Source organism: Salvia splendens, chromosome 5, assembly GCF_004379255.2.
Source record: "Salvia splendens isolate huo1 chromosome 5, SspV2, whole genome shotgun sequence".
NCBI lineage: Eukaryota > Viridiplantae > Streptophyta > Magnoliopsida > Lamiales > Lamiaceae > Salvia > Salvia splendens.
In genome coordinates, this window is record NC_056036.1 from 40926993 (window position 1) to 40941064 (window position 14072).

At 42.2% G+C, this 14072-nt stretch overlaps 3 protein-coding genes across 4 annotated transcripts; 1 reads left to right on the forward strand and 2 right to left on the reverse strand.

Annotated features, from left to right (window-relative positions):
- The first annotated feature begins 223 nt into the window (after positions 1–223).
- On the forward strand, positions 224–4669 carry LOC121801825 (splicing factor-like protein 1). Its single transcript, XM_042201250.1, has 2 exons — positions 224–2652; positions 3761–4669. Exon 1 carries the CDS (start codon positions 302–304, stop codon positions 2615–2617), a length of 2316 nt encoding a protein of 771 aa, XP_042057184.1. The 5' UTR covers positions 224–301; the 3' UTR covers positions 2618–2652; positions 3761–4669.
- A 516-nt stretch (positions 4670–5185) lies between these two features.
- On the reverse strand, positions 5186–12073 carry LOC121803277. Of its 2 annotated transcripts, XM_042202957.1 has the most exons (4): positions 11798–12073; positions 6515–6567; positions 5680–5930; positions 5186–5589 (listed from the first exon to the last, which is right to left on the reverse strand). In XM_042202957.1, the coding sequence occupies exons 1-4, from the start codon at positions 12044–12046 to the stop codon at positions 5339–5341; spliced, it is 804 nt and encodes a 267-aa protein (XP_042058891.1). In that variant the 5' UTR covers positions 12047–12073; the 3' UTR covers positions 5186–5338. The 2 variants fall into 2 exon arrangements, with proteins under 2 accessions (XP_042058891.1, XP_042058890.1); XM_042202956.1 differs by having other exon boundaries at positions 5186–5930.
- Positions 12074–12746: 673 nt separating this feature from the next.
- On the reverse strand, positions 12747–14052 carry LOC121803304 (F-box protein At5g07610-like). The gene has a single exon (XM_042202984.1). The coding sequence runs from the start codon at positions 14050–14052 to the stop codon at positions 12862–12864; it is 1191 nt and encodes a 396-aa protein (XP_042058918.1). The 3' UTR covers positions 12747–12861.
- Positions 14053–14072: the final 20 nt, after the last annotated feature.

The following is a 14072-nucleotide window of genomic DNA, read 5'->3' on the forward strand; positions in this document are numbered from 1 at the left end:
TAGATTACATATATCAAACTTGCATAGACCACAAACATGAATTCAACTGTAAATTTAAATGAAGAGATACAAGAAACAATTAAAATATATTTAATTTAAACAAATAATAATCATATCTTTTGTAAAGTTAAATTGGCTATGGATTAGGAATTAAAATCAGTGGATAATCACTGTTTTAACTTTTAACTCTACAAAATTGCTACATTTCGCACTATTAAAATTGAAAATTTCTCTCTCTTTGCTTTGTGATCTCACAATTTCTGCATCTCACCGATTTCCTTCTCTCTCTTCCCCCACAACAATGGATACTCTTCAATCCAACTACACCGATTCCCCCTCTCAGCCCCAATCCGAACCCCAATCTCAACCCCCATACCCCAATTTTCCCCAATCCGAAACCCCCAAAAAAACCCTAGATTCTTCCACCAATGGAGTCGCCGCCGCCGCCGCTTTCTTGCCCGCCCCGAAGTCGGAGAATGGTCTCTCGAAAACGCACAGTGGCACCGCCGACAAAGACGTATCCTGCGGCGATGAGGAAACGACTAGCCGCAGGCGGAGGCGGTCCAGGTGGGACCCGCCCCCAAGCGACTCCGGCAACGACGGCGCGGATGGAAATTCGGGAGCTGGTGGGAGGAAGCGGAAGTCGAGGTGGGCAGATGACGAGCCGAAGCCGGTGATCCAGCTGCCTGATTTCATGAAGGACTTCGCTGGAGGTATTGAATTCGATCCCGAGATCCAAGCTTTGAACAGTAGGTTGCTTGAGATTAGTCGTAAGTTGCAATCGGGTTTGCTATTGGATGATCTGCCCGAGGGTGCTAGGTCGCCCTCCCCCGAACCTATTTATGATAACATGGGAGTGAGGATTAATACTAGGGAGTATCGTGCTAGAGAGAAGCTGAATAGGGAGAGGCAAGAGATTATATCACAGATTATTAAGAAGAATCCTGCGTTTAAGCCCCCTGCGGATTATAGGCCGCCTAAGCTTTATAAGAAGCTATACATACCGATGAAAGAGTACCCGGGGTATAATTTTATTGGGTTGATTATTGGTCCGAGAGGAAACACTCAGAAGAGGATGGAAAGAGAGACTGGTGCGAAGATTGTTATCCGGGGCAAAGGGTCAGTGAAGGAAGGAAGGTTGCAGCAGAAAAGGGATTTGAAGCCTGATCCCTCGGAAAATGAGGATTTGCATGTGCTGGTGGAGGCTGACACTCAGGATGCTCTTGATGCTGCTGCGGGTATGGTGGAGAAGCTCTTGCAGCCAGTTGATGAGGTCCTTAATGAGCACAAGAGGCAGCAACTTAGGGAACTTGCTGCGTTGAATGGTACTATTAGAGATGAGGAGTATTGTAGGTTGTGCGGGGAGCCTGGCCATCGACAGTATGCATGTCCTTCCCGGACTTCAACTTTCAAGAGTGATGTTTTGTGTAAGATTTGCGGTGATGGTGGGCATCCTACTATTGATTGCCCGGTGAAGAATACTACTGGCAAGAAAATGGATGATGAGTATCAGAACTTCCTGGCAGAACTTGGAGGAACTGGTCCAGAGTCTTCAATCAAGTCGAGCTCTGCAACGCTTGCACTTCCCGGGGGTTCAGGTATGAATCCTCCTTGGGCAAGTTCTACCGACTCTGTGAGTAACACCACACAAGCTGGTCTTGGATCAACACTGATCAAGCCAAAAGAATTCGATGAGACCAACTTATACATAGGTTATTTGCCTCCCACTCTGGAGGATGATGGACTGATCAGTTTGTTTTCTCCCTTTGGTGAAATTGTGATGGCTAAAGTTATAAAAGACCGTGTGTCTGGTTTGAGCAAGGGTTATGGCTTTGTGAAGTATGCTGATGTTCAGCAGGCGAATAGTGCGATTGCAAGCATGAATGGACACAGGTTAGATGGGAGAACAATTGCTGTGCGAATCGCAGGTAAACCACCTCAGCCCACAGGGCCTCCAGGCCCTCCTGCTCCACCTATGTCAGCATATCCTACTCCAAATCAGCCTATCAGTGCCTACCCCTCCCAGCAGTACAATGCTGGTGGTCCCATCGGAAGTGCACCACCTGGTATCTATCCTGGGGCACCAGTTCCTTGGGGACCTCCGCCACCTCCTTCATATTCCCCGTATCCTCCTCCTCCACCAGGATCGACAATGTACCCTCCAGTTCCAGGTCAAGCAGTTCATCAATATGGAATGCAATATCCTCCGCCTCCAATGCCTCCAGGTTCCTCTGATGTCCAGACTCAGGCTGTCTCTGCCACCGACTCACAGCAAAGTTTTGCATCTTCTGCTGAAATGCAGCAAAGTTACCCTCCAGGAGTACAATCTCAGAGTAGTGCTCCAGTTCAATCTCTTCCAACTTATGCCTATGGCATTTCTGCTTCTTCAATGTTACCACCAAATCCCCAGGTTCCTTACCCAATGCCTCCATATAGCTATCCACCTCATTATGGTGCTGTTCCGCCACCCCCTCCTGCTGCACCTCAGTCTTCTGGGGACCCTTCTCAAGGCTTGAGTAATGTTCCGTGGTCCTCGAATCCATCTGTGCCTCCTCCACCACCACCGGCTGACAGCACAGATTCTGAATATGAGAAGTTCATGGCAGAAATGAAATAATGAGAGAATTTTCCAAAGATGGCTTTCTTGATGAGGTAATTATAATCCTCTTTTTTTTCTACTATTCAAAGTTTTGATATTTGCTGACATATCACTTCATTTACTTAGTTTTTTTGGCTCATCCATATATCTAATATCACACAGTTATGGGGTTGCAGTAGAATATTGTGGTTTATATTTTGATATTGGCATAGAGGAGTGCAGGTGCATGATTATAACGTGGAGAAAATTTCTGAGTCGATAAAATGGGATGAGACGTGTTATAAATATGGTACTTGGAGTTATATTGAACTTTTAATAGTTGTTTGTTTACGCAATGATATAGGAAATACTACTATGTTAAAAAATATGTATGCAGTATTCTGAAGAAAAAATTTAGTATTGATTGAAAAATGCAGCGTACTTGTGGCCAAGATACATTTCAGAGCAATAAGAAGATCCTGGATTTCATTTCTTTTTTAGACATCACACTGATGGCCCTATAGTAATAAAATAACCCCTTTATATTAGAGATATTTTCCCGGGTTATTTCATTTTTGTTGTTGCTAATTATTACTTGTCTATGTGACCTGTGTGGGTTTCTTAATTACAAGAAAGAGGATGATCTCCTATATTATCTTATTTCTTTTACCTTTTTTATTTAGTTATAGTTGTGGTAAGATTGTGAAGGGATGGACTGGGAGACTTTTCTGGAGGTTATGAGTCTTGCTTTAGTTATTTAAGTCCTAGGATTTTAGTCACCAGTTATCAGAATTATCTTAGTGAATTGGCAGATTGTCTGCTTGGGCAGGAAGGTTTTCTTCCTACCTGGTGCTTGGGGTAGGTTTTCTTCTTTCCTTATTAGTCATAATCTTGTCGATAGAAAACTATTGTACTAGTTACAAAGCTCATATGCATTTTGGATTACGTATTCGTTCATCCTTACATAAAATGCTTTGTTAGTCTCTGCAGATTGGCATCATGATACAACTTTCTATGTATCCAATGGAAACTTCTCTACCGTTTCTTGGAGAATTGTCTTCTTTTGGGCCTACTGCTCTGTTTAATTTCTGACCATGCATGTTTTTAATTTTATATATCTCATTTTGATTTATTAACGAATAATAACACGTGTTTCTTTGTCGTTATGTAATATCTTTACAGGCTGTTTGTTGGAGCACTTCTCATCCTGATTTACTTGTTGGAAGTTTGTGACTCACATAACCTTGCTGTACTGTTACATTTGCAGAGAGTTGCCATGAAGTCCAACCATTCAGCCGTGTGTTACAGGATCAATTCACATATTTGTCTGTTGAAATCTCACCTTGTTGGATCTTCATTTCTATTCAGACGGATATATCTGCATTCAGATTTTAGAGTGTCTAAATTTCTTATATTTCCTAAGATTATATGTTTGAATTCTTTGTCTGTCTGCTGACCCTTATATCGACTATCTAACATTTGGCTGTGTTCTTATCTATTTTGTCTCTTTCTAACGCCCCCTGGTTTTGATTTGGTGTACCTTTTGCTTGTTGTTACTACAATTTCTAGTGTTTGTAGCTCTCAACTGTGAAACCAGGGTGATGCTTGTCTCTACTAATCTAAATCAAGGTGAGGTACACCTTGGATTATGAGGTCAGATGGTATGGCTAATCTGAATGTTTTCATTCTGAACATGTCTGATTCCGTTCTCTTCTAATGCTTTCTGATGCCTTTTCGTAGTTCATGTATGGCAGGTGGTGTCGTTGTGCTGGGATAATCATTATGTGTTTTAGTTGGTCCTCGCCTAATGCTTATGAGTTTTTGCATCGAGTCTAGTCTTTTTGCTTTTCGACCTATAGTAGAAAAGAATGTAGCATAAGTTGTTCGGTTGCTCGATGGCTTGGAATGTGAATGGTTGTAGGACGAAGATACCCGTGGTGCTAAATGAAGAGGTGGTAGACGGATTTGGTTAGAAGTTTGAGTTGCATCTAAGAGGAATATGGGTCTTGATTGTATCGAATGATGTTTGTTTTGGTGTTATTGACAGGAAAACAAAGCTGAGAAAAGCTAAATAAGAAGTCTATTTTTCTAGTTTTTTTGGCACATAAATACAAGTATGTTTATCCTACTTACTGGGAGAGTTTATTTGCTTTGTTGATTTAATTTGACCTAATCATACAAAATATGATGTTACACAAGCTCATTGATTCTAGTTTATAAATTTTTGTAACTGTATGTGTATTCTAAGCATATGAATTTCCCTTTATGCAAATCCAAGAATCTTCTGATTCAATTAGAATTGGACAGTTCCAATGAAGATTCAAGCATTTGTAGTGTCCAAAATGTCCCATTATATCATACATCCGTTGATACGAGTCTCATTTTATCATTTTGGTATTTTATCATTTTGGTCAGTCCACTTCTTTCATCTCACCAACTCATTTCGTTCATTCATTATACTGAATTGGATTTAAAATTTGAGTGTTAATTATTTCAATTCATATTTCTTCACATTTCCTAAACTGTGCTGAAAATGAACTCTTAATCATGGACGGAGGGAGGGAATATATATTCAGGGGTCAAGGATCTATAGTAGAGACCAAATAATTTTAAAAATAAGATCAAGCTTTTTATTTCCTCTTCCAACACTAAATATAGCCCCAAAACAATATCAAATGAGAAAAGATGCAATATCTAGACAAACTGAAAAACAAGTTTGTGGGTTGAGACAGGAGTCAAGTCAGCAAATTGTGATCAGGCTTAGCCGGTCTTGGCTCGAGCCAGGATTACCACGGCTAGCACCAGGATCGATAGCAACAACGAGCTCTTCACTTTCTCATCCAACCCATTATCTCCTTTCTTGTCCCCCTGAAAAACATTACCCACAAGCTTTGTGATGAGGTCCATCACTTGCATGATTTTGGCCTTGGCAAACTTGACAACCCAACTGATCATGTTTCCGTCTTCGTCTCCACTCGGGCCGTCTGAGCTCTCCGACACCAAGCTACTTACTAAAACCAAAAGAGAACGATAACATGCTACTCGCCAACACAAAGCAAAAAAAGACTCATCACATCCTGAAGTAGCAAGAGTAGACGAACCTCGATGCATTGATCCTCGAAGCTCCTTCACCACCTCGTTGTTCATGACCGCGTCCCAGACGGCCTTATCAGATGATAAGGAAACAACCATCCTCTGCACACAAGGCTCAGTCTCCAATAAATGGAAGGCATCATTCACCACATCGTTTCTCGGACAACGCTGCATCTCTTTGGTCGAGTAGTGGTTGTGTGAGGGCTCAAACCACTCAATTTCATCACATTCCTGTGTTGGCGAGCTGGAACCAAGGGCCCTGGGATATAATAAACTTTAATCAAAATTGTTGCAAATTCAGTTTGTTTTGATAACTTAATCAATAGAATAGGATAACTCATCCCAAAAGACGACTACAAGTCCTACTAGGCCCACTACAAAGTTGGCTTTGATATGAGACCAAACAAGAAAATTCATCCTAAAACACAAGTCTATTCGGAACAAGTCCTATACCTTGTATAATTGTATTAATTTCAGTGTATAACAAAAAAAAAAACTTAAACTTTCATCAGAAATACAATCAATAGACAAAATGTGAATTTCGAGTAGTATCATAAATCAATCGAATATGAAGGTAAACTAATTCAAGTATCAAATGGAAACCTATGACTCATGACAAATCCAATCAGTAAGAATGTTAATTATGATCAATGAAGTTAACAAAATGGAATGATTAATCAATCAATGCATGAATGCCAACTTCTAAGACCATACTATCTGATCCACGAAAAATAGTTTAATTTGTTTTTGCTTTTTATCTCATTCATATCTCTCTTATTTTACCAATTTTTGCATTAAAATTCGTGTTTTTTATGGATTTAAAAGAGAAAAGAAAGAACTGACAGTTGAAGTGCAGAAACAGCATGATGAACTTCATCAGCAGATGGAACAGATTGTGTAATAATGGAGTGCTCATTTCAGTTGGAAGAAGAAGGCAGAAGAAGGTAAGCTCGGCTAGAAGGGAGTTCGGTAAGCTCGGCTAGAAGGGAGTTCGGTAAGCTCGGCTTTGAGCTGGAACTAACCGAGAAGGGAGTTGCTTCGGTCTTGAGCCGAGAAGGAAGTTCGGTCTTGAGCCGAGTAGGGAGTTCGGTCTTGAGTTCGGTCTTGAGCCGAGAAGGGAGTTCGGCCTTAAGCCGAGAAGGAAGAAGCAACCTAGCCGAACTAGCCGTTGGAGCAGCAGTTAGTTAGCTGAGATGTAGCGGTTATTCTTCTTGCTTTCTTGATTCTTGTTGTAGTTAGTTAGTAGCAGTTGCTACTTGATTGTAGAGCTTTAAATAGCTCATAAACCATGTATGTAGTTTAGAGTAAGAGTTTTATCAATAAAGAGTTTTCCAGTTTCTCTCCAAGATTATCATCTTCAATACTCAAAGTGTGAGTGTGTGTGTTTCTGCATTGTGTGATCTCATACAACAGTGAGTGTGTGTGTGATCTTCTTGAGTGTGTGAAAGCCTTGTGTGCGTAAATCACAACAAGTGGCGCCGTCTGTGGGAAGGGATATTGAAGCTGATTTGCAGAGGATCAAACGGTTTCAGAGATGGCAGCAAGGCTTGATGCAGAAAAGTTCACAGGCAAGAATGATTATAGCCTGTGGAAGATGAAGATGAAGGCGGTTTTGATTCAACAAGGCTTGGCCGCAGTTCTTGCAAAACCAGAGGAGAAAGGAAAGGCTCCAGTGCTTGATGATAAAGCTCAGGCAAAGATGGAGGAGATGCAGCTCAAGGCACATTCTGCAGTGATTCTGTGCCTTGGAGATAAGGTCTTGAGGGATGTTCAAGAAGCCAAGACTGCGGTGGAGATCTTGGACAAGTTGGATGAAGTTTACTTGGCCAAATCCTTGGCTAACCGGCTGTATCTCAAGAAGAGGTTGTATGCCTATAGTTTTTCTGGAGATAGGTCCATCATTGAGCAGCTAGAGGAGTTCAACAAGATCATTGATGACCTGGGATCTGTTGATGTCAAGATTTCAGATGAGGATAAGGCCATTCTCACATTGAATGCCTTGCCTAGCTCGTATGACCAGTTAAGTGATGCAATTATCTATGGAAGAGATAAACCTATCACCTATGCAGAAGTCTATTCAGCCTTGATGGCCAAAGAACTCCAGAAGACAGCCAACAGAGGCTCTGCAAGCTCCAATGTTCAAGCTGCAGAGGCCTTGAATGTGAAGAAGTTCAAGAAGCAGAACTTCAAGAAGAAGTTTGAGGGCCCTAAACCCTCAAGTTCTGATGCTCAGAAGGAAACCAGAGCTTGCTATTGGTGCAAGAAACCTGGACATTTGAAGAAAGATTGTCATGCATGGAAGAGAAAGATAGCCTCTGAAGGACACAACCAATCTGATTGTGTGGAGAGTGCTGATCCCCCGGCTCAACTCATGAATATTAGTGACAGTGGGGTCAGTCATAGGTGGATTATGGACTCAGGGTGCAGCTTCCATATGTGCCCAAATAGGAGCTGGTTTCATGACCTTCAAGAAGCAGCCGGCACTGTGGTGCTGGGTAATAATCACATTTGTCAGATCAGAGGAATAGGGAAGGTAAAGCTAAGCCTACAAGATGGCTCTATAAAGATCCTAACTGGGGTGAGGTATATTCCAGAAGTGAAGAGGAATCTCATCTCATTGGGAATGCTGGAGCAGAGAGGGTTCACCATATTGATGAGTCAAGGAAAATTGTTTGTTAAATCTGGAGATGCAGTGATGATGGAGGCTGACAGAGAGCATATTCTCTATTATCTGAAGGCTAAGGCTGTTGATGGAGAAAGCAATGCAGTGTCAGATGATTCCATAATGCTATGGCACAAGAGATTGGGCCACCCAGCTGAAGGAAGCTTGAAAGAACTCATCAAGAAGGGTCTGATCTCTGGAGATTTCAACAAGATGAACCCCTGTGAGCAGTGTATACTTGGAAAAGCAAAGAAGGCACCCTATCCTACAGGTATTCACTCTTCTACAGCCCCTTTAGACTACATACATAGTGATCTTTGGGGGCCTTCACCGGTGTGTTCAATTGGTGGAGGAAAGTATTATCTAGCTATCATTGATGACTATACAAGGAAGTTGTGGGTATATATTCTTAAAGAAAAATCTGAAACACTCACAAAGTTCAAGATATGGTGTAAGGAGGTTGAGCTAGAGAAGGGTAGAAGTGTTAAATGCTTAAGAACAGACAATGGCCTAGAGTTCTTGTCTGCTGAGTTTGATCTGTTTTGTAAAGAGAAGGGTATGAAGAGGCATAGGACTGTTCCTGGTAATCCTCAGCAAAATGGTGTTGTGGAGAGGATGAATAGGACAATCCTAGAGAGGGTGAGGTGCCTACTTCTTGGTTCTGGTTTGAGCAGCAGGTTCTGGGGTGAGGCTGTGTATACAGCAGCCTATCTCATCAATAAATGCCCATCTACTGCCCTGAAATCTGAAACTCCTGATTACATGTGGTATGGAGCTCATAGTGACTACTAAAAATACAAGGTGTTTGGGTGTGCAGCCTATGCTCATGCTAGGCAAAGTAAGCTTGAAGCTAGGGCTCTGAAATGTATCTTGCTGGGATATCAGAGGGGTGTTAAGGGGTATAGGCTCTGGTGTACTGAGCCCGGTAAGCAGAAGGTCTTGGTGAGTAGGGATGTGGTGTTCTTGGAGGATCAGATGCCATACCTGAAAGATAAGCTGGACTCCAGTGAAGATGAGGGTGATTTCTTCAAGGTGGAGCCTGTGGGGGTTGGCCTAGGAGCAGGTGGAGTTACTGACTCAGGGAGTGAGTCTGATTCAGATAAAGAAGAGGCTCCAACTCAGGGCAACCAGGCTGGTGAGTCTATATCAGACTCTATCAGAGACTATCAGCTTGCAAGGGACAGAGTTAGAAGAGAAACAAGGCCACCAACAAAGTTCTCTGATGTTGTGTATTATGCTCTGTGTGCAGCTGAAAGTATTGATGGTGCAGATCCACTCACATATAAAGAAGCTATGCAGAGTAAAGATAGAGAAAGATGGATTGAAGCCATGAATGAGGAAATAGAGTCTTTACTCAAGAACAAAACATGGATTTTGGTGGACAAATCCAAGCTGAGTACAGATGGTAAGGAAAGGAGGCTGGTAAGCTGTAAGTGGTTGTTTAAAAGAAAGATTGAGACCACTGATAAGGATAGAGTCAGGTTCAAGGCAAGGCTGGTGGCTAGAGGCTTTACACAGCAGGAGGGAATCGATTTCAATGAAGTGTTTGCACCTGTTGTGAAGCACACTTCAATTAGGATCCTATTGGCTGTGGTGAATCAGCTTGACTGGGAGCTACAACAGCTTGATGTGAAGACAGCCTTCCTCAATGGAGATCTAGAGGAAACTATCTTCATGGAACAGCCAGAGGGCTATGTGAAGATTGGAGAAGAAGGCAAGGTGTGCCTGTTACAGAAAAGTCTTTATGGACTTAAGCAAAGTCCTAGACAGTGGAATAAGAAGTTTGATGCACAGATGAAGAAGATTGGCTTCTCCAAGTCAGAATATGATGATTGTATTTACATCAAGAAGGCAGGCAGGACTCCCATTGCCTACCTATTACTCTATGTGGATGATATGCTACTTGCAGGGCCTTCTATGACAGAAATTCAGAAAGTTAAACAAGATCTGAAGTCAAGCTTTGAAATGAAGGATCTAGGAGAGTCAAGGAAGATCCTAGGCATACATATTCAGAGAGATAGAGGCTGCAAGAAGCTGTGGATGCTGCAAACTGACTATATTGAGAAAGTTTTGCAGAGATTCAAAATGGAAAATGCAAAAGCTGCATCAACTCCTCTGTCCCAGAGTTTTAAGCTTTCAAAGGAGCAGGCCCCTAAATCTAAGCAAGAGGCTGAGGAGATGGAGTCTATTCCTTATGCTAGTGTGGTTGGAAGTGTTATGTATACTATGATCTGTACCAGACCAGACCTGGCACATGCTATCTCAGTGACTAGCAGATACATGGCTGACCCGGGGAAGGAGCATTGGAATGCTCTTAAGTGGATATTGAGGTACATGAAGTCAACCAGTGGCTGGGGAATTGTCTTCAATGGCTGGGAAGGTGAATCTGAGGAGGTTGTGCAGAGCTATTGTGATGCAGACTATGCTGCAAACCTGGACAACAGAAAGTCCCAAACAGGTTATCTTTTCACCATGTTTGGAACTGTAATCAGCTGGAAATCAGGGTTGCAAAGTGTTGTTGCTCTCTCAACAACAGAATCAGAGTATATAGCTCTCACTGCAGCTGTACAGGAGAGTTTTTGGATTCAGGGAGTGATTTCTGACTTTGGTTTTGACCAAAAGACAATGGTGATTCATTGTGACAGCAGCTCAGCTATGTGCTTGGCTAAACATCCGGGTTTTCATGAAAGGAGCAAGCACATAGACATAAAGTTGCATTTTATTAGAGACGAGATTGAGAAGGGGAGAGTGAAGGTGATTAAGATTAACACCTTGCACAATCCGGCTGACATGCTAACAAAGTCTCTAGGTAGAGACAAGTTTGATCATTGCAAGAAGTTGATCAATGTTTGTGCAAGAACTGAGATGAGCCCTCAGGTGGAGAATTGTAATAATGGAGTGCTCATTTCAGTTGGAAGAAGAAGGCAGAAGAAGGTAAGCTCGGCTAGAAGGGAGTTCGGTAAGCTCGGCTAGAAGGGAGTTCGGTAAGCTCGGCTTTGAGCTGGAACTAACCGAGAAGGGAGTTGCTTCGGTCTTGAGCCGAGAAGGAAGTTCGGTCTTGAGCCGAGTAGAGAGTTCGGTCTTGAGTTCGGTCTTGAGCCGAGAAGGGAGTTCGGCCTTAAGCCGAGAAGGAAGAAGCAACCTAGCCGAACTAGCCGTTGGAGCAGCAGTTAGTTAGCTGAGATGTAGCGGTTATTCTTCTTGCTTTTTTGATTCTTGTTGTAGTTAGTTAGTAGCAGTTGCTACTTGATTGTAGAGCTTTAAATAGCTCATAAACCATGTATGTAGTTTAGAGTAAGAGTTTTATCAATAAAGAGTTTTCCAGTTTCTCTCCAAGATTATCATCTTCAATACTCAAAGTGTGAGTGTGTGTGTTTCTGCATTGTGTGATCTCATACAACAGTGAGTGTGTGTGATCTTCTTGAGTGTGTGAAAGCCTTGTGTGCGTAAATCACAACAGATTGAAACACATAATCATCGTAGAAACCACGCGCCGCCGTCTCATCTTCCGTCCAAGTAACATACTCCCACTCCGCCGCAGAAACAGCTTGCGGTGGCGGAATACTCAGCGTTGATGGAGATGAAAGAGTTAGAGAGGTGTTGGGAGAAGTAGGCCGCAGCTTTTTGTTAAAGTTGTTGGCCGTTCCTCCTGTCTTTGCACCGCCACCACCGGCGCCAGCCTTGATGGTGGTGCCGCCGCCTAACCTACGCATGCTTATCTCTATCTATTTATGTGAATATGTGATACAGTGAATCGTTTGGGAATGTTCAGTTTAGATTTTTAAGGGAGTTTTATGCTCACGTGGACAAGTTTTCCAAATTTATAAATTTATATTTTGTCCAAATCTATTACGGACTGTTTTGGTTCTGCAATGACATACTTTGCTGTCTAAAAATAAAATATGCCTTCGTTAACAAAATTGAAAAAGAGATATTTAGTGTATTAATAACATCAACAACGCATATTGCTCATCAGGTGCTGGATGGACAAGATGGAATAGCTTCTTGTCTCTCATCTTACACTCCACCAACAATTTCTTAAATCTTGTCTCAACCAATTTGAGATGGAGATAGTATATAAATATATCTGCTCTTATTATAAAAATATACTACTTTGATAATTAAATCGTTTTATAAAATAATTGAATCATTTTTTAAGATAGTTAAGTCATTCATTCCTAATCTACTTGCTAAAAAGGATTCAATTTTTAGGATCTCCCAAATTTCTAATCCAATCTTACTCAAATTTAGAGTAATGCTAATCCTTGCTGGCCTTATTTGCTTTATGGTATGGCAGATTTTGAGGACTATAAGAGAATAACAGTAAAATCTCATCAACTTAATAGTAAGGCTTGAATTCAGGGAACTTAATTCTTTCTAATGAAAATAGTAGTATCTATTTTTGTTCATGGAATTTAGCTTTACTTGTGAAAAAAAGATGATGGAACTTTAATGATTTCAGAAGTGGAGGAGGAGGAAATAGTGGAGTGATTTGTTGAATTCTTTCAACCTTCCAATTCCCCAAGAACTAAACACAACAGAGGGACTGAATATGTTGAATGGCATTTGTTTCCCTATATCTCAAACATCTGTTCCTCACTTCATCCTCAGCATCTCTGAATACATGTATTGTTCGGAAAGTCTGGCAAGCAAGATCGTACCGCACCACCCTCCCCGGAATATGGAACACAAAGAATGAGTCCTCCTCTTTCTCACCCCGGATAACACTAAAAAAAGAAATCACATAGACATCCACATCCTCGGTATCGTATTTCTCCTGTTTCATCTCCGGATAAGAAGCAACAACGCCTCTCAGATCGACCTTGTACTTCACAAACCACTCCGAGTAATCCCTTTTCATCTCGTAAACATCAAACTCAACTTGCCTGTTAGGCATCTCCATGTAGTGCAGGTGATCACATGACTCCCCGAAGTAGACACTGCTCCTCACTTCCCACAGTTGGTTGGGAGGCGTTGGGAAGGAGCCGGTTGTCTCGTTCTCAAGATTGAAGTACAAAGAATCGCCATGTCCGATGTTCAGCCAGTGGATTGCTCCATTCCAATATACACCTTTTCTGAAGTTGAAGTGAGATCCTGCGGTGAGGACGAAAGGCTGGCCGCATTCCCTCCATGGACCTCTCTCGGAAGAGTAGAGCTCAATCTGATATCGAACCGAACTCAGTCCAGTCACACAAACGACTTTGTAATGAGGAGACTTGGCGGGGTCGAACCCTAAATTCATTCCACTTATGTTTCTGTCAACATAGTCGATTTTGGGGAGTGTTGAGAATCTGGTAGTGGTGGGATTGAAGATGTAGTACTTCCGGTTGTGGACCGGCCGGGAGTGGAAGGAGCAGCAGAGTAGGAGGCCGTTGCAGGACTGCAGAATCCCGGCCCGTGGGTTGTGTTTGGTGAAGTTGAGTGTTCGGAATGGAGGTTTGGTTGATTGGTTAAGCGAGAAGGGGAGGTACTGGGACATAGGACTGATGGAGAAGTTGAAGTGAAGGAAGAGGCCGATGGCCGGATTCGGATTGGGGTTGCGCAGACGGCAGAAATGCGGATCGGTGATGAGGGAATGCCAGTGTTTGGAGACGAGTTTGAAACGAATGAGTGATTTGAAGGGAAGTCGGAGAAGAATACATGTTAAGAGATGATCAATGGATGCAACTGTTTCATATGATGATGATGAAGTTCTGCCAAATTTGACTTTTAATTTCATTTTGGTGTTTGCTGCATTGT

Bases quoted from the DNA above. Each gene is read 5' to 3' on its own strand.
- LOC121801825 (XM_042201250.1), top strand. From the start codon at position 302: ATGGATACTCTTCAATCCAACTACACCGATTCCCCCTCTCAGCCCCAA.
- LOC121803277 (XM_042202956.1), bottom strand. From the start codon at position 12,046: ATGCGTAGGTTAGGCGGCGGCACCACCATCAAGGCTGGCGCCGGTGGT. The intron at 6,568-11,797 runs CAATCTGTTGTG...TCCATTATTACA, and splicing joins TCTACGATGATTATGTGTTT to CAATCTGTTCCATCTGCTGA. The intron at 5,931-6,514 runs GTCAGTTCTTTC...ATTATATCCCAG, and splicing joins GCTGTTTCTGCACTTCAACT to GGCCCTTGGTTCCAGCTCGC.
- LOC121803304 (XM_042202984.1), bottom strand. From the start codon at position 14,052: ATGAAATTAAAAGTCAAATTTGGCAGAACTTCATCATCATCATATGAA.